At 39.4% G+C, this 27,490-nt stretch overlaps 1 protein-coding gene across 4 annotated transcripts in view; it reads right to left on the bottom strand.

Annotated features, from left to right (window-relative positions):
• The window catches only part of LOC122079636 (paladin), a 71,559-nt gene extending 45,814 nt beyond the window's left edge, over nucleotides 1-25,745 (bottom strand). The window contains exons 1-7 of one of the 4 annotated variants that reach the window (XM_042646264.1): nucleotides 25,466-25,745; nucleotides 25,084-25,360; nucleotides 22,744-22,875; nucleotides 22,526-22,597; nucleotides 6,605-6,675; nucleotides 6,383-6,482; nucleotides 6,180-6,278 (exon numbers count right to left, since the gene is read on the bottom strand). In XM_042646264.1, coding sequence (XP_042502198.1) covers nucleotides 6,180-6,278; nucleotides 6,383-6,482; nucleotides 6,605-6,675; nucleotides 22,526-22,597; nucleotides 22,744-22,875; nucleotides 25,084-25,233 — 624 coding nt within the window. In that variant the 5' untranslated portion in view covers nucleotides 25,234-25,360; nucleotides 25,466-25,745. Of the gene's footprint in view, nucleotides 1-6,179; nucleotides 6,279-6,382; nucleotides 6,483-6,604; nucleotides 6,676-22,525; nucleotides 22,598-22,743; nucleotides 22,876-25,083 lie in introns of those variants that run through there. The other 3 variants (XM_042646271.1, XM_042646281.1, XM_042646291.1) reach the window with 3 other exon arrangements.
• Between the last annotated feature and the right edge of the window lie 1,745 nt (nucleotides 25,746-27,490).

Here is a 27,490-nt window from a genome sequence, read left to right as displayed (position 1 = left end):
TGGCATGTAGTGCATATGATTGTGTTTCGATGTGTGGACTGCTGTGTGGTCCATCTTACCACTTACTGAGCTAGTGAGCTCATCCCGCGGGTACCCCCTTTTTAGATGATTTTGCAGGTCATACATCTGAGGAGCACAGGGTGGGTCCCACAGTCGAGTTCCCTGAAGAGGACTGGTGGGCCCCTGAGGAGTTAGAGCACGGCATTGACTGCTCGTGCCAGAGTTGTGCTGCGGGACCGCAATTCTGATGCCGAGCTGAGCTCCACTTTCGAGGCCGAGCTGAGCTCAACCATGTGATGCCGAGCTGGGCTCAACCCTTGATGCCGAGCTGAGCTCTAGCCTTTGATACCGAGCCGATCTGTGTACTCTGATTATTTTGATGGTTTCCTTTATGTACTTGATATGTGAATTGTACTTTTATTGTGTAAATATCATGCCTTCGGGCCCACATGTATATAACTATTGTATCACAGTGCGGGTATCAAGTATTATGGGATTATTCACAGGTAAAACTTAGTCTTCCGCTGATCTGATAAGTTTTATTAGTAGTGTGTATGTTGTGGTGGAATACAGTATCAGATGATCCTGGCAGGTTTGGGTTAACCGGTGTTAACCCGGTCACTGGCCCGGTTCAATGTGAACGGGGTGTGACATATACGGCATCTTCTATTGTGGGCAATCGACTAGATGCAAGGGCAGTACTAAGTTGAGGGTGCAAACTATTGTGGAATTGTGCCACCAATACTTCATCTCACTCAAAATCAGAACGAGTGGCCAAATAATAAAATCTAGTCACATATTCTTCAACAGTCAAATTCTCCTGTTTCAACTGTGCAAACCTGAGATGCATGCGTTGCTTGTAATCATAAGACAAGAATCTCTGGTTCATGACTTCATGCATTTCATCTGAAGTAGTGACTAAACCAATTCCTCGAGTTCGGTTCTGTTGCAATTGCTTGACCCACCAAATCGGGTCGTGCCTTTCAATTTAGCCTCTGCAAATAAGATCTTTCAGCCTCAGTTAACGCGTACCATCTGAAGAACGTCTCTAAGTTGTGAATCCAGTCAAGGTACAGTTCTGGATTGTTATCTCCATAAAAATCAAAGACATCCAATTGTGTTCTTTCCACTCCATCATATCTACCAGTTCCATATGGTTGTGATGGTGGTGGTGGTGGTGGTCGTGGTGGTGGTGGTGGTCGTGGTGTATGATGTGGTGGCAATGGTGGTAATGGTAGTAACGGATCCTGTGGAGTGGTCTTGGAAGAATCCCCAGATTGAATAGGACTCTTTCTTTTATCTGCTGCGGCCAATCGATCAATAGAAACTTCCATAGATTCCATAATTGTCTTAGGGAAAGTGACAACGGTAGTGACAGCATCAATTTTTGCATCAGTTTCTCCTTTATAGGAGTTCAGCTATTGAATAACTTCATTATTGGCTACCATGGTGGAGATAAGCGAGATTACACTCAAATATGATGGCAAAATAGTAAATAAAGGCGTAAGGAACAACGGCAGAATGGTAAATAACTTTGTTCTCTCTCTCACTTTCTTCTTTTTCTTTTCTTTTTTTTTCTTTTTTGAAGAGTGGCAAAATTGTAAATATTTGAAGTTCACTTTACACCAAAGACTTATTCGTCATTTCTTTAAGCATTAAGTTAACGGAGTGGGGCAGCACATGGTGTCCAAAAAAGGTGGAAGGTGGATGCTTTTGCTCTTCCGATTCATTAGTCTCTCCCCCGCTGTCTTTAAGTTGCTCCCATTGTCTGTGACAATCTGAACAACATTCTCAGGCCCCACCTCGTGAAAACATCCTTCAACTACTTGTATAAGTATATTGCATCCTTCTTCTCTTTGGATGCATAACAGACTTTAAGAATATAGTCTTCCCATCACAATACACCATGAAGTTGATGATAGACTGTCCAATTGGTTCAGTCCAACCATCACACATCACAGTAACTCTATATTGTGCCCACTGAGTCTTCAAGCCATTAATGTACTCATCTAACTCCTTCTGATGAGGCAAATAAACATTCATCAACTCATAAGGAGTTGGCCCTTTTGTTCCTGGACCAGCCCTTCCTGCAATGTCAATCATGGCCTGGTAATATGTCCCTTGTGCAACATTAGCTGGGATGCTATTATAGGAAAAAAAATTGACATTGCAACCCCAAGTTGTTTCCATGTACCCCAAGCTTGCTTTACGGTTCTTTGATATGTATCCTACTGTCTAAAAAACAAGGGATCTTGCCTCTCATCAGGATCTCTTTGGGGTGGTGATGGGGGTGTGGCAGCCCTCACACTCTAAGCTCTCCTTAGAGGCACATCCACATTCTTTCGCTTCTTGTTCATTCTTCTCTCTGTGGGAGGCACATCTGATGCAGCTGCTCTAGAACCAGAGCCACCTGCTCCTCTCTTCATCTCTACCTGCCTAACCTTATCTATTTGATGCGAGACCAAGCTCGCTGCCTTAACTTTTTGCAATTCTCTCCATTCTACGCTTGACATACCTGATTCTGGGTTGTAATCACTATCAAAGTCATCAAAGTCAACATCCACTGTTGTTGGGTGATGATGACTCTCTAAGACTACCTCATCGAATTCTTGGTCCAACCTTTGTTTCTCTACCTTCTTTAACCTTCCACCTCTTAAACTATGTTCTACATATTTTATGACTTCATAAGGTGCTTGGGGGCATTTGGCAACATCCTTGTACCCCCAACTAAATGTTGTTTCAACCTAGTAGCACCTCCAAAATCTATCATCTTCTGACAATACCTACACCTTGACTTTTTCTTATCATCGGACATAGGATCCCCATGTAAACATGCAATATCACCACTATGAGAAGTAGACATTGTTCCCCAACTTCAAGTATTCAACACCATTACATAAATGTGTTTGTTCATGAATTAGTAAATAGTGAGTTAGTAACTATTCAACATAAACACTATATTGTAAAGAATGCATGCATTAAGAGCTACTCAATAACATATAACTATTACATATTAATCCCCTATTTTTTATAATTTTTTTCATTAATTTTAGATCATATTTTTTTTATTAATAATAAATCAAAATTCACAATAAAGTGTACTAGAGTGCAACTAAAAACACCATTTTCATTTCAAACTATACAAACAATATTTACACAACATTAGAGTAATTTTCCATCGAAAACAGAAATTATTTTCATAATTTTTTATTTTTCTGTAATTATTTAATATATATTATATATTTCAGAAAATTAATTTATTTATTTATTGGCTGAAAAAATAAAATGGCCACCATGAGGCTGTAGATCAGCCTTTGGTGACCAACATATAAAAAAATGAGTACCAAACATCTTAAATAAATCATATTTTTCTAATTTTTTTTCCAAGAAAATAATTTATTATAACAGAAAAAAAATTAATTAATTTTTCTTCCATGAATGTATAGATCACCCTTAGTATCATGACATATAAAAAAACCAATGGTAAGAAACAAGATTTGACAATGTCACTTTGAAAAAAAGGGGTTTGGGAAGAAGTTTTTACCTTAAAGTGTTCTTAAGGGGAAAAGCCCCCACCAATCTTGGATATCTTGGCTTCAATGCAACTTAGAGCGAAGACCCCAGCCAAAGAATAGATGTCCCACAAATTTTTTGTTGATTTTCTCTCAAAAATGGGAACTAGAGGAAAAAAGAGGCGAAACCAGCAAGAAATCTCGCCAGGTCGAGTCGAAACATGGCTTTAGTAGTATAGTTTGGCCCAAAAATGGACTGGGATTAACCGAAATCGTTCGAGACGAGTTATTGGACCGAGATCTCAACGAGATCTCGAAATCTCACTCGAGATATTGCAGTTTTTCTACCTCGCCTGTGTGAACAACTCGCCTTTTCAGAAAAACGAGATCTCGCCGAGTTCTTGAACCATGCAATAAATCCGCAATAAGCATTGCTCACAATCTAGTACAGCATGATCTGACAAAGCATGTCGAGATCGATTGTAACTTTATCAAGGAGAAGTTAGAACAAGGGGTTATTTGTGTTCCATTCGTCAAATACGGTTTATTAAGGATCTTAGAAATAAGAGTTTTCATCTTATCATTAGCAAGTTGGGCATGTCTAATATCTATGCACCAACTTTTAAGAGGAGTGTTAAAAGATGGGTCCAAGGGATATTTAGTCATGAAGGGTATGTCAGTCACTGTACCTATTCTAGAATCTTCTCCTCATTATTATAAATAAAGTGGAGCAGCTATCAATGGAAGAAAGCCTTTTTCCCAAATTACATCAATACTGGCAAATAAAATGCATTATATTGAGAAAGCATTCCCCCACAATTATGTTATAGGCTTCAATGCACTCCAAATCCTCAAGTTTGTTTTGAAAAAACCATGAGCCTCCAAATTGGTGGAGAAGTGATTGTTGACATTTTTTTTCTTCTGAAAAAAAATCCCAAAATATTATTTTATGAGATAATTACAAGTATCACCCCTAAAAACTCTCTAATGACAAGTAAATGACACCGTTTTACAAAATCACAAACGCTCCCATTTTGAGTAATGTTGTTAACTTAAAGATTTAGAATAGAGGAAAAGACGATATTAACCAGAATCATAAACAAAAGTTTTGAAGCGTTTTTTATTTTCCCTTTGGCATGCAATACTTTCACTGCGAATCCTCTCTTCATTGCCAAAGCACATGAGAAGCTTGTTTGATTTATTGCTTTCTACTCATCAAGATCGCCATCAAGATCAGGTCAGAATCGAACAGAGAACCATTAAAAGCTTGCGTTTATTGCTTCCGCTTCCAAGTGCCGAAGAATCCACGGTGGTTCTCCAATCAGAGATAATCGAAGGAACAGATTTAATTCCTCTCGGAGGTAAGGAAATGTCATTAATTGTCGCTATTCTTGATATAATCTGTAGCCACTTGTATGAACTTCTTCGGTTTTCAGACATAGAGTAGCTTAATTACTCTGTTTTCTCCGATCAAGATTTTTTCTTGATTTAACACTTTGAGCTATCTTTGTCTGCTATTTCGTTCATTCACCTTCCCTACTCGCTTAATTTCGTCGATCAGATTTGAGGTTTATGTTATCTATTGATTGAAATACTTAATCAGTTATGAGCATGAATGCCTTTTGTATAATTCTTAATGAAAGATTCCTTTCTGTAGAATCCTTGAAACAAAGCCAGATTTTGGTTCTGTTCCAGTTTATGGAGAAAAGTTTCATGTGTATGCTTTTCAGTTTTTAGGTTTTAGTCTTTACTTGTTGAGGATCTGAATGAGTGCTTCGTCATTGGACATGGAGCTTTTTTAGACAAAAATCATATCCTGAGGACTAGCGGAGATGCCACAAGAAGCTAACTGCATTTCCATCTTCGCTTCTCGTTGTAAGAACTTGAGACCAGGACTGAAAGGATTGAACTCTGAAGATGCTTACATTTCCAATGAAGTTATCAACGATGATGAATTGGCTCAAAGAAAAGCATTACATGGGAGAGAAACAGAGATGAAGGTTTCAGCGGCAGAGAGAAAGAGAGAGTGTGAGGGGGAGAGAGAGGACGAGCTCACCTTGCAGGATCATCGGAGATTCAGCAGGGTACTCTGGTATGGGGTTCTGGAGGAGAACAAAGGTTTTGGAACGAAAGGCTTGGAGCCCTCATTGATCGAATCGGGGGTTTATGCAACGAAGAGAACTTACCATTTAACCCTTTGTCAGGGGTAGTTTGGCCAAATATCAAAAACTAACTGGCTGACATCATCACATGACAGTTCAAATAGGGTACTAGAAACAATTGGAAAGACACTATTTTATATGTGGTACATAAATGCCACAGGATCTGGTAAAATTATTTAAAAAAATTTGCAACATTTATAACAAATAGATTTTGGTGTCAGCTGAAATCACAGAAATTGAAATCTACTGGAATACTAAAATGTACAAACATGTCATTGGGAACTTCAACCTGAATCACACAAATGATAAACTTAAGTTAGAACTAGAAAGAGATCGAAAAAAGTCAAACCTTTTCAAACATACAGCTGTCTGTCAAAAAAGGTACAATATGATACATGCAAATCAAAATGCCATCATTTAGTGACTTCCATTGATGTAGTTTAGGAACATAGCTATACATGTCACACATGTCGGGATTAAACCAGTGCTGAAATAGAAAAATTACCAGAATATCAAAATCCTGCTCCTTTGGTGATTTTTCATCAGTAATAGGAACACGTTCATAGTTAACAAGGTATCCTTCTACTTGCAGTTCCTCATAAACCTAAGCAAAGGATTAAAAAAACATCCGACATAAATATAGCAACATTTCTCATCACAATTGAAATGCCTCATCCAACATATCCAAGAAGAGTTCAATAAGTATACCTCTAAAGGTGTCTTCACCGAATCATGTGTCACTGGTTCCCATTGGTCCACCATCTGACCATCTGGCAGTTCATCAGTTACAAGGATCTTATTTCCATATCTGCTAAGTCAGATGTGCAAAGAAAACATGCTATCACACATAGCAAGAGAAATCTGGGTAAAAACAGGTCTCAGTAACCATTCATAAGGAAAATATTTTTCTATTAAAAAAAAAAAAGATACCGCGCAGCTTCCAAAAGTATGTCATCCTTTAATCGAGCTTCCATTTGTTCAACTCTAGCCCTATTGATTCCCTAATTCAATATATAGTAATTACAAAATTAAAAATTGTCATGATAGAAATCAAAGGCAAGCATGGGAATAAACCGAGTTAAAGAAACAAAACAATTTAATAAAGGTCACAAGCCCTGTGATGCAAATAAGCCACTTAATGGGCCTATTTTATTGCAAATAAACCTTGGGTTTGGTTTGTGTTGGGCCTTTGATCCCTTCAGTTTTTTTGTAATGGGCCACTTTAGTGGGCCTAAAATATAGGTAGAAAGTAGGAAAACGAGATTTAATTCATTAGTTTAGTTAGAGTCCTGTTTTGAAGACAAAATTGGATGTCCTTGATTTTTATGGAGACAACAATCCAGAACTGTACATTGACTAGATTCACAGCTTAGACACATTCTACAGATGGTACGGGTTGACTGAGGCTCAAAAGATCCTATTTGCAGAGGCCAAACTAAAAGGCACGGCCCAAGTCTGGTGGATCAAGCAACAACAGAACCGAACCCGAAGCATTGGTTTAGTCACTATTTGGGCTGAAATGCATGAAGTCATGAACCGGAGATTCTTGCCTTCTGATTACAAGCAACGCATGCATCTCAGATTTGCACAGTTGAAACAGGAGAATTTAATTGTTGAAGAATATGTTGCGAGATTTTATTATTTGGCCACTCGTTCTAATTTTGAGTGAGATGAAGAAGTATTAGTGGCACAATTTAGCAATGGTTTGCACCCTCAACTTAGTGCTGCCCTTACATCTAGTCGACTGCCTACTATGGAAAATACTGCGCAAGTAGCATATCAGATTGAGGAAAGTCTGAAAAGCCCATACAATTGGAGAAATTTTGTAGATACTTTCCCTCGAGGTACTAGTTCCATTCTGCAATAGCCTCCTACCCAAGAAATGTCATCTAGCAAACCACAAGCTAGTGCTACATCTGGCCTCTTCACGACCTAGTCGGCCTACTCGTCCATACCCACCCCCTCGGCGTGGTTCAAATAAACCTTCTAATTCTTCAAAATTTACAGTTTGGTGCTACTTATGCCATGGATTTGAACATATCAGTGCTCAATGTCCCAGCCGTTTGGTTGCTTTTATTGATAAGGATTCTCCTATACCATATATTCTCGAAGAGCAACCTGGCTCTGACAGTTGATTTAAGAAAAGAGCGTGCGCTAGGTGAAGTCAATGACATTCTCAGTGATGAAGACCAACATCCTTTTATGTCATTCGTCATGTGTTGACCACTCAAAAAGCCACTGACAATGAAGATTGGTGCCGCAGTAGTATTTTTCAGACTTGTGTGAAGTGCAATGACCAGTTGTTAACCTTGGTCATTGACGGAGGTAGTTGCACTAATGTTGTCTCTGAAGACGTTGTTCGTAAGCTGGGATTGAATATAGAACCACATCCAAATCCTTATAAGGTTGCTTGGGTGAACAACACTAATCTCAAAATCACAGATAAGTGCTTGGTCACATATTCTATTGGTGGATTTAATGATACAGTCCAATGTGATGTCCTCCCTCTGAAGGTGTCATATCCTTCTTGGTCGACCTTGGTTGTTTGACAAAAAAGTATAGCATTGTGGCTATGCCAATACCTATGCTTTCAAGCATGCCAACAAGACTATAAAGTTTCATCCTGCCAAAGATCTCCCTGAAATTAAGCTCAAGAAGATGGTGAGATCGTTCCTCATTCAACGTATTCCTTCAGACGGTCTCCTCGGTCCTTTCCCTAACTCAACGGAGTCAAGTTCTTTTAAGAGGAGAGTTGATGCAGATACAGTTGCCCTTACCTGGTTGGACCAGCATGACTGGCTTTGGAAGCCAAGAGCCAAGAAGAACCGGTCCAGCCCAGGGTTTTAGTCCAATAAGGGTTGAAAATAAAATTCGTACTTAGCATTTTATTTCATGCTTTTACTTTCCAAACTTGAACGTAGAAGTAGGATTTATTTCCTTGCTTTGGTTTCCTTTTTATGGTTGTTTCCTAGTTTAGGCTAGTTTCCATTTTAGTGAAGCTTCTAATTCTCTGTCTTTACTTTCCTATATACTGACTGTAACCGATAGACAAACCAGAGAGCAATATAATTATTGAATGAAGATGTTGAGTTTGTGCACTAGTGAAGTGTGTGATTCCCCCCTTCCCCGCCCCCTCCCCCCTCCCCCCTCTACTCTTATTTCCCCTTTCGTCCCTTAGGTTCTCCATCAATCCTACATGGGATTGGATCACTTGCGACCGAATCTTACATTACCTTATCAGAGCATTCTCATCTTCAATTATTCATATGCGTTTAAACACATTACCTGATAGGACCAGTATTTCAAATTATAAAAAATAAAAATAAAAAATAAAAAAAAAGGTAATTATCAAGGTGCTTGTCTAATATAACCTGCCAAATAACTCCACATATATTGGATTTTTCCAAAGAGTATTCTAAGGAAATACTGCTCTATCAACTAAACAGAAACCATTAAATCCAAATGGGCATAGATTACATCAACAGATCAATCAAAAGATGGAAAATTGGTATCTAGGGTCCTCATGCAAATACACCAAGTGGATACAAAATATTACTAGAAACCCTCAGATACTTTTGTTTGTTCGTGGAATTGGTAGGCAAGGAAAAGATTCTTCAACAAAGAAATATCTATTAAGTATTGCATGACGGTTATCTGTTAGCATAAAATTCATCATTTGATTATTTATTTTTAAAAGAGTTGAGGCCGTCTCAATCTCAGCTATTGCTCCCTTTTTCTTATCAGTTTCCAGGATAACAACCTTATTGATGATGAGGAGAGGAACCCAAGATGGGAAGTCGGCAAAAAAAGAACAGAGGAAAAGAACTCAACATACACAGAATACCATTTCCAGGAATAACAACCTTACTGATGATAAGAAGGAAAGGAAGTCAGCAATGGATGAAAGGAAGAAAAAAACCCTTATTCATAGAGTTGCTAGATCTAGGTCTCCGACTCTATGTGGGATCAAGATAATCAAAACAAGTAGTACCTAGCTTTCCTTATGTAGTGACATACCATCACATGACTCTTGGCTGCTAGAGAGAGAGAGAGAGAGAGTAAATGAGCCTCCCCTAACCTCAACAGAAAAGGAGAAAGTAAAGGAGGATGGCATGTTCAAGTAAAAACAGAATTTAATATCATAAATCACAATATACATGAAAATCATGACTTCAACAGGCCCTAAGAATACCGCCAATATGTTTTCACACAGTTCTTGAATGCACCACCAATGCCTGACAACCTTCACTACCAGTGGAGCACACATAGAAGTTGAACTACTCAAAAGACAGATGTGAGAAAGTAGGAATGATTAATGTCACTTCCCAAGCAGTGTCTGGTGTTTACCTCCTCTGTGCTTTATGCACCTTCTGCATCTACAATCTCCAGTAATCATAGACATTAGCACATCCTAAAATTCCCAACTCTATGTCAAGCTCTTGCATTCTCCATTGCCTTTTCCTTTTTTATTTTTTTTATCTTCCTGTAGCTTCAGCTATTATCACCTTCCCTTCACCTTTCTGTTTATCGTCCACTAACACTTTACCCCTTCACCTACCCACTCAACACTATCTCCTCACTTTTCTCCACCTTCCCTTGCCTGTACTCTTCTCTCTTTCCCCCTTCACGATCACCCACCATTACTCCCCCTTTCTCTTATTTCTACAAACCCTATCTAGAATCTGGAGGAAAAGTGGAAAACCATAAAAAGATAATCAGTTATAAACAACCCCACCTTGTGTATTTCCTTTTTTCTCTTTCTTTTGCCTACCTTTGGGCTATTGTATTTTTTCTTCTTCTCTTTGGTAATGAATTATATTATTCACCAAAAAAAAAAAGCTTATTCAAGAGATCGAATATATCCAAAAGGAGAAGACCATCCTATCATCCCAGGTAAAAAAGAGAAAAGGAAAATTTTGGATGAAATTCTATATAGAAAACTCTTTTGGCATACAAAATTCAGAATCTCTTCGCTTTCAGCTGGAGCTCGCAACAAATCTTTCTTTCATGCAACAGCAATGCAAAGAAGGTCTAACAACCATATTTGGAGGCTGAAAGTTGATGTGCAATGGACAGAAAATGGAGAAAAAATTGAAGAGGAGATCATCGCCTACTTCGATAAGTTATACCAGGCTGAACCAACTCATAGTATGTCTGAGATCCTTAATTCCTTGACTTGATCCACCCATGCATCTCTGAGGAACAAATGAGAGACGGCAGAATTCCTTCAGCAGAGGAGATCAAAGCTCAATCTTTCAAATCAATCCAACTAAATCTCCTGGCCCAAATGGACTCTCATGTAAATTCTATCATGGCTACTGGAATGCGATTAGTGGTGACATTATATGTTGTTTGGTCCTTCTTTATGTCTGGTTTCTAATTGAAACAACTTAGCTAGAGCTACATCACCCTGATTCTCAAAGGCAAAGACCCAAAAACTATTAGTGAGTATAGACCAATTTCATTGACAAATGTTGCTTAGAAGGGAATATAAAATTCAGACCACTCAACTTAAGCCTACTCTCAATGAGATCATAGACTAGACTCAAAATGCCTCCATCAAGGAAAGATCAATTTCTGGCAATGTTCTAATTGCTCATGAGATCTTCCACTTACTCTGGCATAGAAAGAAACGGAAATTTTATTTTGCATCTCTAAAGTTGTATATGTGCAAGGCTTTAGACCGTGTGGACTGGTTTTTCCTTTGAGGAAATGGGGTTTTGCCGATATTCCATATTGTTCAATGGAGTTTCCAAAGGGAATATTATTCCTAAAAGAGGACTCCGGCAAGATGATCCCATCTCTCCCTTCCTCTTCCTCATTTGTGAGAACCATCTTACACTCGTGATTTCAAAAGCTATAGTTAAAGGCATTCAAATTAATAAAAACTGCCCTATGATCTCAAGAATCAAGATTATTCTTTGCTGAAGATAGTCTCCTCTTCATGAGAATTAAAGAAAATAATCTTCAGAAAAGCATTATTGAAGGTTACTGCAATGCTTCAGGTCAGGTGGTCAATTTGTAAAAATCTTCCTTTACTTTCAGCAGAAACACCCCAGCATGAATCAAGGAGTAGGCTATGCAAATCATCCCATGTAGACAAGCTCAAGGGAAGGACAAATATTTGGGTCTTCCACCTAAATTTTCCAAATCTAAATCAAATCTATTTGCTTATATAAAAGACAAGGCCTTGAATAAGATGAATGGATGGAAAGGCAAACTGTTAATCATGCTGGGAAAGAACTCTTAATTAAATCAGTGATAACAGTTGTTCCAAGTCATGCTATGAGTCCCTTTAAAATCCCCAAATCAACTCTACATCAAATTTCAAGAGCAGCCTCAGATTTTTGGTCGGGGCAGAAAAAGGAAGGGAAAAAATGCATTGGGTTAATTGGTAAAAACTAACCCGTTGAAAGGAGATGAAGGTAGGCTTGATTTCAAGGATTTGGAATGCCAAAACATTACTTGCTTGGCAAAACTGGGAGTCTGGGATGGAGTCTCATTTCCAAAAGTAACTCTCGTTGGATTCAAGTCATGAAATGAGAGTTTCCAAATTCAAGTTTTCACCAAGCATCCATTAGTAGCCGGCCATCATGGGCATGGCAAGGTTTGATATATGGCCGAAATCTTCTTCGAAAAGGAATTACTTGGTCCACTGGCAATGGTGAATGTATCAACATCTGGGAAGATTTGGGTCTCAGGCCTCCCCAATGGTAATGTATGTGGTCTCATTGACAAACAAAACAGAAGCTGGCAGCTGGCATGCTCTTTCCAATTTAATTTGTCCACCTACTTTGTGGTATCTGTTGAGAATTGTCACCTAATTTCTCTCGTTGAAGGGTGTCACCTCTTGGGAAATACCCCAATGTATCTTTGAAAACAAGTATATGATCAGGTTGAGAGACCCCTCCCATTATCAATATTTCAGCAGCAAGAAGTACTCCAATTTCTCCAAAACTCCCTTCCAATTCATAGCCGAGATGATAAACTTATATGGCCCCAAAATAAGTATGGAACTTACACCGTGGGTTCTTCAAGATTTCACATAGAGCACTCATCCTTGGAACCCTTACAAAGGGTTCCAAAGGGAGGAAGAGGAAGGATTGCAGCTTGACTCTCAAACCAATTAACCACTCTAATACCAAGTTCGTTTTGTACCCTAGATGAAGTAAGGAGAAGGAAGATGGGAAGTACAAGAAGGAGAGGAAGAGAAGAAGAAGAGAACAAAAAGATGGAGAGGGAGACAGAGAGAGAAGTATCGGGCAGAATTGGTTAAGTGGGAAATCCACTTAACTCCTCTCAATAAATCGTCAATGACTTGAAATATGTAAAATTACATGCATACCCTTACACAATACAGTCTACCATATATGGTTACAAAGTATACCCTAAATCTCCAAAGTTCAAGAAAAAATGGAGATTCCTTCGAAAAAAGCAGTTTAGAGAAAAAATAAATCCTCTTCTTGCTATGTCTGTGGAAAAGGACATTTTGCCAAAAATTGCCCCCTCTCTCAAAAAAGAAACAAGGTTATTCATATGCTGTCCTCCCTTCACCAAGAGGACCTTCATGATGCAGACCTGGAGTCTTTATACTCTCTTGATGACTCACCCACAGATCTCTCCCTCTTTGCTATTGATTTCCCAGAAACAAACTCAGACCCAGAGTCTTCCCTCTCCAAGTCCGAGGAATCTGATCCCCTCTACCAGGTAATCCCCTTCACAACCACTTCGGAAAACTCTCCCCCACTTTGTCATGCCATCTCCCTTCCACATTTGTCAGTCCAAATAATCCCTGAATCATATGCCAAACCCATTAAGGTAATAGCCTTTTTAGACACAGGAGCGGCTACTACCATTATGGCCCCAAAGGTTCTTCCTGAACATCTTTGGAAAACCCTAGAAACCCCTCTCCCATTCCTGGCAGCCAATGGTAAAACATTTTATATTAATCTTGTGTCTAGACAACCCATAAAAATCCAACTTCTCCCTACCTTGTCATTAACCCATACAGTTTTCGGACCCCATTTCCTAGGAAAATACCTTATCATAGGTTTTGATGTCCTCAGCCATCTCTCTCTTCGTTGGACTCCCCACGGTCTTGTTTATAAACAACAACTTCTCCCTTCGATCCCTATTTCTAACATTTTTCTTGCAGGTTTATCCCCGTTTGAGAATATCAAAGGAAAAATTCTTTCAACATCTTGTGCAGATTCTCATACAGAGTTCCTCACCAAGTGTTCACATCCTCTTTGGCATAACCCTGACTTCTTCATTACTTTGCCCTTCAAGAAAAATGAAGATGTTAATCCAACAAAGGCCAGCCATCCCGGCATGAATCCAGATCATCTCTCCTTGGCAGTTCAAGAACTCCAACAACTGCAGTCTCAAGGTCTTTTAGAACCAACACTCTCCTCCTGGGCATGTCAAGCATTTTATGTTAACAAGCGGACAGAACAAATTCGTGGAAAAATGAGAATGGTGATTAATTATCAGCCCTTAAATTTCTTCTTGGCTAATGAGAAGTTCCCATTACCAACTCGTCCGGCTTTACTTCTCCAACTAGCTCATGCAAATATCTTCTCCAAGTTTGATCTCAAAGCAGAATTTTGGCAGCTTGGAATAGTTCCAGAGGATAGACCAAAAACAACCTTTTGTGTTCCTGGATACCATATGCAATGGACAGTAATGCCTTTTGGGCTTGAAAACAGCTCCATCAATCTTCCAAAGAACTATGATGAGAATATTTGCTCCAATTCAAGATCATGCCCTCATCTATATTGATGACATTCTTCTCTTCTCTAAAGATGAGGCAGAACATCTACAACTTCTTCAGCAATTTCATACAATTGTTCAAGAATATGGTCTCATGCTCTCTCCCAAAAAGATGCAAATTAGTGTATCCTCCATTGATTTTCTCGGCGTAACTATCTCCAAAGGAAGATATGAACTTCAGCCTCATATTGCCACATCTCTCCAACAGTTTCCTGATGGTCCTCTGACAAAGAATCAGATTCAAATATTCCTTGGAATAGTAAACTACATGACAGAATTTCTCCCTCAACAGATCAAGCACACTTCCCTGCTTCATCAACTTCTGAGAAAGAAAGCTCCTCCATGGTCTTCATCTCATACTACAGCTATCCAAGCATTGAAGAAGCTTTCAGCAAGTCTTCCTACACTCCAAATTCCCTCTGATGGTAAGAGAGTTTTGCAAACTGATGCAAGTGATACTGGGGTGCGGTTCTCCTTGAAGAAAATAAGTCAACAAAACTAAGGACCGTTTGCGGTTATAAGAGTGGATCTTTCAAGACCTCAGAAGCTCACTATCACTCAACCTTCAAAGAGATACTAGCAGTCAGACGAGGAATTGAAAAATTCCAATTCCATCTCATTGGTCATAAGTTCCTTGTTGAGTTAGACATGTCAAGCTTCCCCCAAATGCTTGAATTCCGGCAAAAGGTTCTACCCCATGCACAACTCCTTCGCTGGGCTCAGTGGTTCACTGAATGGTCATTTGAGTTTTCCTCTCCCGGCCTACCTCAACCTTTTCAATCATACCTCTACTCTTCCCTATAACCTCAGGAGCCTCCTCTTCCTCTCAACCTCCACCATTTGGCCGTAACCTTTGTTGCTCTCTTCCACCAAGCCTCCCACATGAAATACTACAAGATCTAACCCTGCGAAAGGTTATTTCTTACAGTAAAATTACATCAATCCAACTCCTCAAAGTTGCTCTTCGACGAGAAGGATTATCCTTACCTGGAAGCATAGTTTTTAAGAAGCTGGTAAGGCGACGCCTTAGCAGCGCCTTGGCGCTGATGCGGTCTAGAGATGGTAAGGCAGTGCTCCGCCTTACGTGAAGTAGCACCTTATGGGTTTTTTTTTTTTAAACACATTTTAAAATTACTTGATGAAGATTCAAAATATAGATTTTTAATTGGTAGATGTATGATTTTGTTAACACTTGAGATGTATGGGATTAGCTTTACTCCACCAAAAATAACCAAAACAAACAAAACAAAAACACGATTCACAAACAGGGTTTGGATTTTGTCAAGGGTTTTAAGAAAGGGCTTTGAGAGGGAATCAAGGAACAAGGAAGAACCACTGATCTAGGCGACCATATTGCTCCGGCAACGGTGAGCTCCATTCTTCTTTGACAGAAGTAGAAATATAGTGGATAACCTTAGGGCTTAGTCACTCATTTTGGCATCATAGAGGTAAGTATAATACATAATTGTATTTTTATGTCCTCTTTTCTTTATATTTATAATTTTGTTTCATAATTATGTGTTTATATTATATGTTTATATGTTATGATGATTGATGATTGATGATTGATGATTGATGAAAATGAACTTAGTTTATTCACTTTATTGATTTGTTTTCTTGATGAATATCTTACATTGGTATGAATATGAACCTTTAATATTTATTTAACATATGAGTAATAGGATTCAACTAGGATTTAAGCCAAATAGATTGGTTTTATAAAAAAATTACACAAGAACGCTTTAGTCAATAAAGCGACGCTTTATGCCCACCTTATTGCTAAGGCGCTCCGAAAGACCCTCAAATGCCTCCGTCGCCTAACCGCCTTAAAAACTATGCCTGGAAGTTCTTTTCACCCAGACTATCCTTTTCTCACCTTGTTCACCTTTACCACCCTACAAGAACTTCAGGATCTTCCTCTTATCTACAAATGTATCTTTTGGCACCTCTGTTCAGCCTACACCATTGCTCTAAGCCTTCCCCTTACCACAATCCATTGGTTTACCTCCAGGTGGATGTTTCCCAACCGAGGTGTTCCACGGCCCAATCTCACAATCCTTACCTTCCTACAGCTTTTTTCTCTCATAAACCACTGGTTTAATCTCTTCTCTTCTCATCTCTCAGAAACCACAAAAGAACAAGAACACCCAAACCAACGCCACATTACAATCCTTTTCCATCGACCTCCTCTCATTCACCGAACCTTTGAAAACCGACAACCCTGCCATTACATCCATTATACTCCCGATTTTCATATGTTAAACATCAAACCTTATGACCTGTTTACCACCCGACTTCAACACAGAGATGAATGGAGATCCTTTTTACACACTTATGTGTTCTGCAAATAATGTCTCTCCAAGCCAAGTTCCGGCCCCTCTCTTTCTTCGATGGATACGGCATGGGAACTTCATCAAACAGGTAGACTGCCTGACCCCCGCATCGAACAACTGCTGGAAGCCTACAATGATCGGTTGATCGATACTGCCAGTGCATATCCAACCAGTAGTTCTGATAGTTCTGATGCCTCTAATGTATAAATGTATGTATGTACACAGCCAATGTGGTTGTGTTACACTGTGTGTCGATGTGTTCCTTTGAAGACTATGGAGTTGAGCTTCAAGATGCCTGAGATGTTTTTCTTTTTGTTCAATAAGGGCAAAGGTAGTAGTGGTATCGGCCACACTTGAAGCAATTCCAGCCAGTTCTACATGAACCTGATCAATTTCTCATCGTAAAGACTGGAGAAGGTGATCATGTTGAGTCAGCGTGCCTTGAGTTTGTTGTGTTTGAGCAAGGATGCGCTCAAGGTATTGATTTTGGACGACAGCATTTTCTGCTTGCCAATTCAAAGCTGCTTCTGCTTGGAAAATTTCTGCAGGTTGTCCAGTGGGACGGATTGGAGACTTAATTTTCCAAACTTGCCGAACACCATGAGTATCGGGGCCTAAGTCACCGAGACCAGGAATTTGTCTAAGAGGAGAGGAAGATGAAGAGCCTGGTGTATACATACAACATGGAGGAAGAATAGGGCATGGAAGGTCTGGTTTTGGTGGGGGTTTGCAAGTAGGAGGCGAAGGTTGAGGAGTAACCTTATCATCACCAAACTTGTCAAAGAAAGGGTACTTGGATTCTTCACTAAGAGGGCCAACAGTGGAATCTCCTGACTCATAGCGGGCTCGTAAAGTCTGTTGAGAAGACTTACGTCTTAAAGAGCGATACTTAGTGGAAGTATCTTCATCATCTAAGTCTTGGAGACAAGATTCACAGTCACATAAATCAAAATACTTATGACCTGTAACTGGATCTTGAAAATAGTAAATAGGACCGCCCTGAGAATCAAAAGATTTGATGGGGATCTTTTCTTTGATCATTTTGAAAGAGGTTGGAAAAGTAGGAGAAAGAGTTTGAGGTTTTGGAGGAGGAAACCTAATTTCTACTTCTCTATTAGAATGCCTGATATATTCTGGATCTGTGGATTGGACACGTTCAGGAGTGGTTTGTTGAAGGGAACCGAAGATCTATTGTCCATAAGCTGTTACCCAAGAAGAGGGAAGAAGACGAAGAAGTTCGTCTCTAGGAATTTGTCTAGGAATATAGGTACAGCAGGGGACTTGGTTAGAGTCCATGGTTATGAACAAAGCATCTTCTGCATGGCCTGTAAGAAGATCAAAAGCATGATTTTGCAGTCGATAGGCCATTTGGTAATGTAAAGTAGCGGCCTGAGCAATAGCTACCTGAGGAACTCCAGTGATCTGAATCTGAAATTTTAGAGCAGTAGGGAGAAGGGAATCTGAAAGAGGAATGTTGAAATTGGGGTATAGTGTTAAAAACACCATTCCTGCATTCAGAGTGGTTTGAACAATGGCGATTACAACATGTTGATACTGTAGAAACCGATCGTCAAGGAGGGCTACGCGAGAAACCACGAGGAGACCTTTTCATCCATGGAAAGAAAGTGCAAACTTAATTGCGCCAAAGTGGAGATGAGTATATCCTTGTTGTATCCATTGAGGGATCAGATCAAGGGGTATCTCAAGAGAGAACAGTTGTTCTTTTTCTGTAGCCAGGACCTGAAAATGATCGAAACGAGATGCCTGAACCAGTTCCTTTAAAGGTGGAGTCTTCTTAGGTTTAAGAAGAGATGTCCATCGAGAAGGGCTAGGGATTTTTTGGGAAAACAGTGTAAGGGTTCAGAAGAGGGGAAGGAGTGGAAGGAATAACTTGATCGTCAGGAACATAGGATAGTTCATAGAGGTAATCCAGGGAAGAAGTTGAAGATCGAGATGAAGATGATCGTCGTGGGGAAGAGAAAAGAGAAAAGAGAAAAGGAAGGTGAAGCCATAAGATTTTTAAGAAAAGGGAAATTGGCATACTCTAGATCTGAACCATCACCACTCATTTGAGAAACTGATCTAGGCAAAGACACAGCTAGTCGAGGCCAATCAAGAACCCCCCTGATCATAGTATCAAATATCAGAGCAACCCGAGCCAAAAAGGGCACAAAATGGCATCCTTAGCCTGAAAGCCCACACCGCTCAAGGGTCTTTTTCTGAAAGAAACCATAAGCAGGGATTACTTGCAAAAGGGCGTGGCCTAGACTGTATCTTTGGCTAAAACAGGTTCAATCTGAACAATAGTGACGGCCAGAGGAGGAGTTTAGCCGGAGAAGGAGGAGAGAACTGGCTCTGATACCATTTTCAAACACAAACTCTTTGGCTCACAAAACCCCATATGTTTTCATTGAGCTTAGAAGGCTATTTATAGCCATAATACAAAGCTAAAACTTTGACACGTATCCTGGGCACGTTTTTACAAAGAAGATAAGAGCAACGCACCGACACAACTACCGACACACACTACAACTTTCACAATACATATCAAAAGGAACACATCGACACACAATGTAACACAACCACACTGGCTTTGTACATACCCTTACAACCATAATCCTAACAGTCTCAAAACATTTTTTGTGCGATGCTATTTTAACTGTGTGTTTTCGAATAAACAGAATGCCTTCTTCAGTTCTAGATAACCAACTACCTTTTTTCTATTTTGTATCCCCGTGCTCCCTTGTTTACTGCTTTGCCGTGGGTTTTTGGTTGTGTATTTTGTTCATATCTTGCAACATCATATTGATAAGTTATCTCCCTAGACTGTTAAATGCATTTTCTTAGTAAGTATATAACTCAGAAGGGATACCTATGCTATGATCCTATTACTCATAGACAATTTGTTAGTGCTAATGTGACATTTTTTTAGAATACATCATATAATATCTCATGTCTCTCCACCAACAACTCTTGAAAACACTGCTTTTGCACCTCATCTACCTGTTATCGTGCCCCTTGATGGATCACCCATCCCTGCTGCCCCTCCACTATAGGTGTATCAGTGGCTAAAAAGACAGTGCCTCCACCCTCAGATTCTGTTCACTTGCCGGTTGGACTTCAAGAACAGTGGCTGGATTCTTCAACAGTGCTCAAGTAAGGATCGATTGATCCTTAAAGGGCCTGGAACACCTCTGTTTGATGTCTGACTGAACAGAATACAGAAGGGGAAGGAGAGAGAGAATCGGCTGGGTCAAGAATAGGCATTCTTGGCTGGTCAGTTCTGGATTTTAATGGTTCAACAGATCTGACTTCTTCTGGCAATAAACAATTAACAAACAGAAAATAAGTTGCAGAAAATAAAAGGAATGACAAGAGAATGTGGAGGAGGGGTGGCTATCTCAACCCGGGCTCCTCGCCCACAGCTATCATCCCGGCTGTTCTAAGCTATTGAGTGCAATCATTCTTTATTCAAATCTGAGAATTGAGAGTACATGAGATCCTCTATATATAGAGGGCAGATTAGCTTATAGCAGTCATACCATAGCTAAGAGTTAAACTCCAAGTAGGACTGGACATTACATAATAGGAGTTGGACTCCAAATAGGACTAGACTATAACCCCAATTGGAGAAGATAACTAACTAGTCATTCACTAATAGCCACTAATGGGCATATTACAATCGATGGGCCCAATGGGCCCTTATTTTCCAATGAAATAACTTATGTATTCCTAGCCACTTAAGTGACCTTAAATGGGCTGTAAGTGGAGATCGATTAGCCCACTTTGGGCTGGCCCCTCCTCCTGTGGCAATCCATGATGGATGTGAATCTACATCACCGTGGGGTCCAGTGTCTATGTGTACCATGGTACACTGAGTTGTGCTCCACGATAGGGGATAGTTCCTATCATGGATAGTTTGTGTTTCCTCCATTTCCTTTTTTGTTTCTAGTCTAGTTAGTCCTAGTTATTTGTTTCCTAATTATTCTAGGTCTCATATTTCCTTTTTCTTATTCGGCAAGGAGTATCTTTCCTTGTTCAATGTAATCTTATTGGTGTCTATATAAGCACGGTAAGGAGGAGACGGCTAAGTATCGGTTCTGCTCTCTTAGCAGTCTCACCTCCTCCTTCATCAATCTTCTTTTCTCTTTCTCCTCTTCTCTTGTGTGTGATTACTGTGGTTTATATTACTGATATTGTTACACTTTACATTTCAAAAACATAAGGAAAGCACAAACCAAGGCAGTCAAATGAGAAGACAAGGGTGTGGGTGGCACATTTGGCATTGGCTGATCCAATAATTAGATATGGCCCAGCTCTGTTTCTGTTCACAGATTGGTCAAACGTGATTAACTCAAATATCCCAGGGAACCATAGAGCTGAGGTATGGGTCCCCCCTCCCCTCGGCAGGGGAAATGGTGAGGTTAAACTTTGGTGATTCCTTTATTGAATGTCCAGGTCCCTATGTTCTCTGGGGTATTATTAGATTGCCTACAAGAGATAAATTGAGGGCATTGTCAGGCCCAATAGATGAGGACAGTTCGGTAAGGACAGAACTCCTTTCCCTTTGATTGGCATTGGAGTTTGCGATGATAGAGGGATTTCATGATATCATGATGGAAGGGGACTCGGTGACCGTTATTGCTTGGGTGCTCTCCAATAGGGAAGCTTCTTGGAGATACGCTCATGAAATCAGATGCATAAACCCCCCCTGCTTCACATGTCAATTGCTCATTCCAATGAAAGCCAAGGTTGGTGAATGGCATGGTGGATTTTCTGGCCAAGCAAGGGGTTGGTAAAAAAATGGCATTCTAGGAAACTCCTTTCCTTTACCAAACTGGTATCTTTTTTGTATTCTTATATATTTTTTTCGCCTCTATTCTAGTTAAAGGTTGGGTTTTAGGTGGCTGTGGTTGGCCGTATCTTGACTTACAATACTTGCTCTCAGTTATCATAAAAGGCTGGCTGTCATTTATACACCCCACCCCCTCCCCCTTAAAAATAAATAAATAAACAAATAAAATTCTGCCATCCCCCTCTATTCCTTAATTTGATACAATACCCATAATGTCAAATAAAAACAATTTTTACCACCATTCTGAAATACCCAAAATCCTGGGACTAGAAGTATAGACTGAAGAAAACTGAATAAATACGAGGAAAACAGACCATTCCAGCCAAAACAGAAGCCTAATTGCATCAATGTGAGGCTGCAGACGTTCCTTCATAAATTAGCACTTCAACCTTCTTTTTTAATTTTTTTTCTGGCAAGGGGGTGGTGCGGGGGTTCTTCTTAACTGAATTGAGTTCCAACTGCTTGTGCACAGGGGTCTAACACTTAAAGAGATCAAATCTTGAATCACTTTCCAAAAAATGCAAGCAAGTCCCACCTCCAAATAGGACTTAGAACCTCATAAACTGTGGAAAAAAAATGGGAAAAGAGCTCCAACTTCTTTTAGATGAAGTTAAACTCCCACATCATATCATTTTGTATCTAATAATTTTTCCAATAATTTGACTGGTTATAAAGCTAACTTTATGCTTATGCATCACACAACTGGGGCTTCATTTCCTTTTAAACACCGTGTTAGATATCAAATAAACACCTACCATGCAATTTCTCACATGACAATAAAAATGCAAAGCAGTGGTAAAAGCACATTTCAAAAAGAAGAGCCAAAGTTAAATATTAACGAAAATACATGCCATTAAAAAATGAGAAAAAAAATCTCTTAATGTATATTACCGTATACTCAAGATTGGAAAAGGGCCTCTCCACATCACGCAGAACAAATGGACGACCATTGATGTACACCACCTGTTTCATATCTTATTAAGCAACAAAATTTCTACTGGATTCAGAATACTCAAAACCAGTACATCCAAAAATATCTCAAATGATAAAATCACAATCCACATTCCACTATTTTCATAGTTCCAATGTAAAGAACTACATAGCCTTACCGGTTCTTCTCGAAGGTTATGCCAAAGCACTCGCGTTTGCTTCCCTTTTTGTTGTCCCCCAATATGATTAAGTACATTTCGGATACCATCAATAGTAGGTATTGCGACACCATGAACACGTAATGAGTCGGCCTACCATATAATAAATAAAATGGAAAGGAATTAAATAAAGATGTCATGAAGAGAAGATACTTTTAAACTTATCAGCAGCTTGGCAAAGCATGAATGATGCAGAATTACATGAAGCTGGCTCCAAAGGGGGTTTGATACATATCACAAACACATGAACAAATTGCCTATTTGCTTTGGGGGATTGTGTTCATGCTGCTGGGTAGGATGCACAAACTACGCATCAAACAATTACATCACCTAAATGATGTGATACTAGACCAACATCACCAAGTGGATAAATGTGGATGATCCCCAATGGATTCAATAGCATTCATCTAAAGTATGGATCCAATGGTGTTGTTCCATAGGAAGGGTTGTATGACTCCCACAACTTGTACTATGTCGAGGATACTTAGTACTTTATGCTCACTGGTATTATAATATATAATTAAGACAGAACATTTTTTATGTATGCAAGCACATTAATTTAGTTTAGTAGGAGAAGATCGGTATTGAAAATTGAGTATGGTACAAACCTCCATAGACTTACCAACCAACCAACCAAGCTGCCATTTTCAAATGCAATCAAGACAAAACCCTTTTTTCCTAATATGGAATAAAACTATTTTCTCGTTCGTATATAAGCCAACAGTTTTTGCGGCATCCGTTTTGATTGCTAGAATTTATTGTTCAAGACAATAAAATGGAACGGTGTTCCAACAATTATCATTTTTTTTTCCTTTTTTTCTAACAGGGGAAGGAAGCTACCATTAATCATATGTACAGTAAGCATCTTTACTTTATAATGTAACTTTCAAGTTATAGATGAGCTACATAATATCAGTTTGGTAATAGGAGTTCAACAATCTTACTGTTGCATTCTTCATACTACCTGCAATGCTCCAAAAGTATTGCAATCTACAATCATGTAACAACAACAGAAATTGAAACATCGAGTTCCTTTTCTTTTCTTCTTTTGTTCAGAACAAACTCCTGATATAGTAGTATAGTCATTCAAAAAGGAGGGGACTTGCCCATTTTTTCACTGAGGCACTGACACATTACTATCTTAAACTTTTGTTGAATTGCTATGCCAAGAAGTTAATCATGTGACCCTTTTTTCTCTAAGCAAAGAGAAATGATCAGTAATCTAGTGCTGAAGTACACGTTGCTCCACGGTATGATGCTAATTCTATGTTTGATTAGAGAAAGGAGAGAGAGAGAGAGAGAGAGAGAGAGTAATGATGTGCAAATACATCATAAAATTGATGTCAATATCTTACTTCATTTTTCTGGTGGCAAGGTATGGACTTAGACAGATGACCTTGCAAGTGGTAAACCATAAAACGCCAAAATATGCAATGTCAGACACAGAAAGAACCCAACTTCCAGTTGGAAGAGGGAGAATCTTGTCTTAAGAAATTTTGAGAAAAATACTAATAAATGATGCGGGCAAACCCCACATTTGCATGCCTCACTCCCAGAGTCCAAAACTTTTCAAATTTCCAGAAGCTGCATATTATGGGGAGTTCCAACTCCATGATGAACTGGAGCAAGTGAAAATTGGAACTGGAACCCCATATACATAGATACGCACAAAAGCTACAGATCAAAAGAACCACCGCAAACAAGCATACATGCATGCCAAGGGAAATCTTGAAGCACGGCACATCTTAACAATGAAAATGTCGATCCAAGGGACAACAGAGTAATCAGAAAAAAAGTTGAGTATACGTCAGTAAGGGCAAATGCAAACACTGTATGGACAATTAGAGAACCCCCAAGTCCCCATACACCACATTGGGATTTTGAACTCTAAGCGGGTGAATGAATACAAGAGATGATAATTAAGCTACAACAAGACCACATCGGATAACTAGCTCTGTTTCACTGACCCCTAAGATAAATAGGCGAAAGAGTGAAGGCGCACCTGGACTTGAGGAGTGAGTTAAGCTTGTTTCACGGGAAAAAAAAAAGAGCATATAAATTATGGATTTAATTGAAACACCTGCTTGCCTTGAGATTAGTGAAGAAAAAAACATAAAAACCCAGATGCGAAGGTGGAGGATGACGGGGAATAAAATCCACCGGGGTATTTTACCCAATACTTCCGCTCCAATATATTTATATGAAGAATTAAATAAAGTAAAACGAGTAAGTAAATTAAATGCTTATTCTTTGTCATGCCTTTATTCAGAGACGATGAGGGAGAAGAAGATGAAGAAAAACCTGTCTGTAATTGGGAGCGCCATCGATTTGAGGAGCTAATCGTTTATTTTGACAGCCAGGGAAATGGTCACTCTTAAGTATTGTTTTCTTACCCAAGACAGATCCCACTCTCTGCTTCATAACCTGCTCCGGTTCTTTTTGTACCGACATCGTCAACTATGTATACGAAACAATTTCGTGTTTTACCTCCTCTCTCTCTCTTTTCTGATTTGGGATTTCTTCCCTATTTCGAATTGAAGCAACAGCTGGAACAAGTGAGACAGGTAGAAGTACAAATCTGTATAAGAATTTGTTAGACCGATCAGCTAATTGTCACGGACTCATGGGAGGAAAATTGATAAGAGAGAAAGAGATATAGAAACACATCCCACTTCCCACATACCTCTCTCCACCCAATCCGAATTTCCTCTTCTACTTTCTAACTTCTAGGATAGAATACAAATTTAAGACAACATGGAGCAGAAGGAGCATAAACAATAGAGGAGATAATAAGAGAAAGGGGGTTGATGACGATAAGAGGAGGGAAAGAGAGACAAAGGGCGACAGGAGCTTCTCTAGGGAGCGTTGAATGCATAGAATCTGTTTGCCGAGCATGGCTTCGTCGCCAGAAAGAGCAACCGTGAGAAGCGTGTCGTATGATTCTTTTCTGCTGCATACTTGAAATCTTTTCTCATGTATAATTTTTAGGGATTTTGGAATATGGAGATAAGGACAAGAGAATCATCCGAACCAATTAAAAACTGCCGGAAAGCATATTCTCTTGTATAACTATTGGTGGAGTTTTTTATTCCAAAATATTATGGGCAGTAAATTTATTAGTAAAAACGTGGGTGGATGGAGTGCGTTCTTAGTTGTGCCTATCTCCTCGTAGATTTTCTATAAAAATTACGCTAATTTCTGGCTAAAAGGGGAGTCCTACAGCGTTGCCAACTTCTGAACACCTCATTTAATATGAACTGTTGATCTTGTCTTACATAATCTGAATCCTTCATTGATTCAAACTGATTACAGGTTATTCAGGTAAGGGTTTTGCAACTCCATGGATATATGCAAGGTAAGAAGAAACCATGCCGGAACTTGAGACTGCGGCAAACCTGGATTTTCCTCCATCAACGAAAACCATGTCATGTGTGGTGGGCTTCTTTTACCGTAATTCTAGGCCCACCTCTCCTTTGAGCCTTGTACCACCACTTCTAGACCTTGGCATGAAGTGTCTTTGGGCAAAGTGAGACCCAACACCTCTATCACAACCTTTTTAGACCCTCTGGGCTTTTCTAAAGTTTCTCTTCCTTCTCCATTAAGGCAGATCATTGGTCCAAGCCCAGTCCGTTTCTCTCACCCTACCCAGATGGCTGTGGAGTCATATGACAGTTTAAGGTTTTTGTTGGACCCAATCTTAGTAACCAGACCCCACTAGCCATTCCGAACTCATATAAGCCCTCCTTAGAACCAAACCAGACCGTACCTGGATCGGGGTCTGAACCTACAGCTGGTCTGATTGACATGGTCCATTCTCGGGGATTCTTACTCCAACCCAATTATGATACTTGAATCTGCTGAAAGTCCAAGGGCTCCATTGCATTTGGCTATTGTAAAGGTAGAAGGGGATTTGGACTATAATAATGTGGACAGTTCCGACATAGAACAAGTTAATTTTGCTCTAGCCCCGGCTATAGAATTTGTCGTAGTCACCAAGGAACAACTTTCTCCTGCTAAGGTTTGCTCAGTTACCATTGAAGAAATGGAATTTTTTACACCTCACTATGGTATGAAGAGACGGGGTCTTGAGATTCCAAGTCCTATCATCTAGGAGTTTAAAAAGCTGAAGATTGCTCCCACTAAAAATTCTCAAAACTTGTCAAGCTTTGCTCTGGAATGGCACCAACCAAGGAGTCAAAAAATAGCTCAAGGTAAACGTAATCAGTTGGTTTTTCACGTTGGCTCCTCTTTGGAGCCCTCTGTACTGCATAGGGACTGGGTGGCTGTGTAAGGAGCCATGAGCCTTTTAGCGTGGAATTGTCAGGGGAGTAGTCAGCCCCTGGCAATTCAGTACTTGGGGTGCCTCTGGGCCTCAGTTCGACCATGTTTAGTGCTACTTCTAAAGACATAGCGATCAACATCTCACCAGAACAAAATTCAGCGAAGGTTGGGGTTTAATTTCAATTTTATTTCAGAGCCTAATGGTTTATATGGAGGTATTTCTATGTTTTGGACTAATGATGCTTCTCTTTCTATCTTGTCATCTTCGAGCATAATTTTTTATGTTAGGCTCCTTTTGGTAACTTTCTAGAAAAACGTTTCTAAATTTTTTTCGTTCTATTGGAACGAAAAAATAGAATAAAGTGTTTGGTGCATTTATGGTGTGTTTCGTTTTTTTTTTTTTTTTTGGATTTAAAAAAAAAAAAGA

This window comes from Macadamia integrifolia, chromosome 1 (genome assembly GCF_013358625.1).
Source record: "Macadamia integrifolia cultivar HAES 741 chromosome 1, SCU_Mint_v3, whole genome shotgun sequence".
Classification (NCBI taxonomy): domain Eukaryota; kingdom Viridiplantae; phylum Streptophyta; class Magnoliopsida; order Proteales; family Proteaceae; genus Macadamia; species Macadamia integrifolia.
This window is presented reverse-complemented; position numbering and strand designations above follow the sequence as displayed.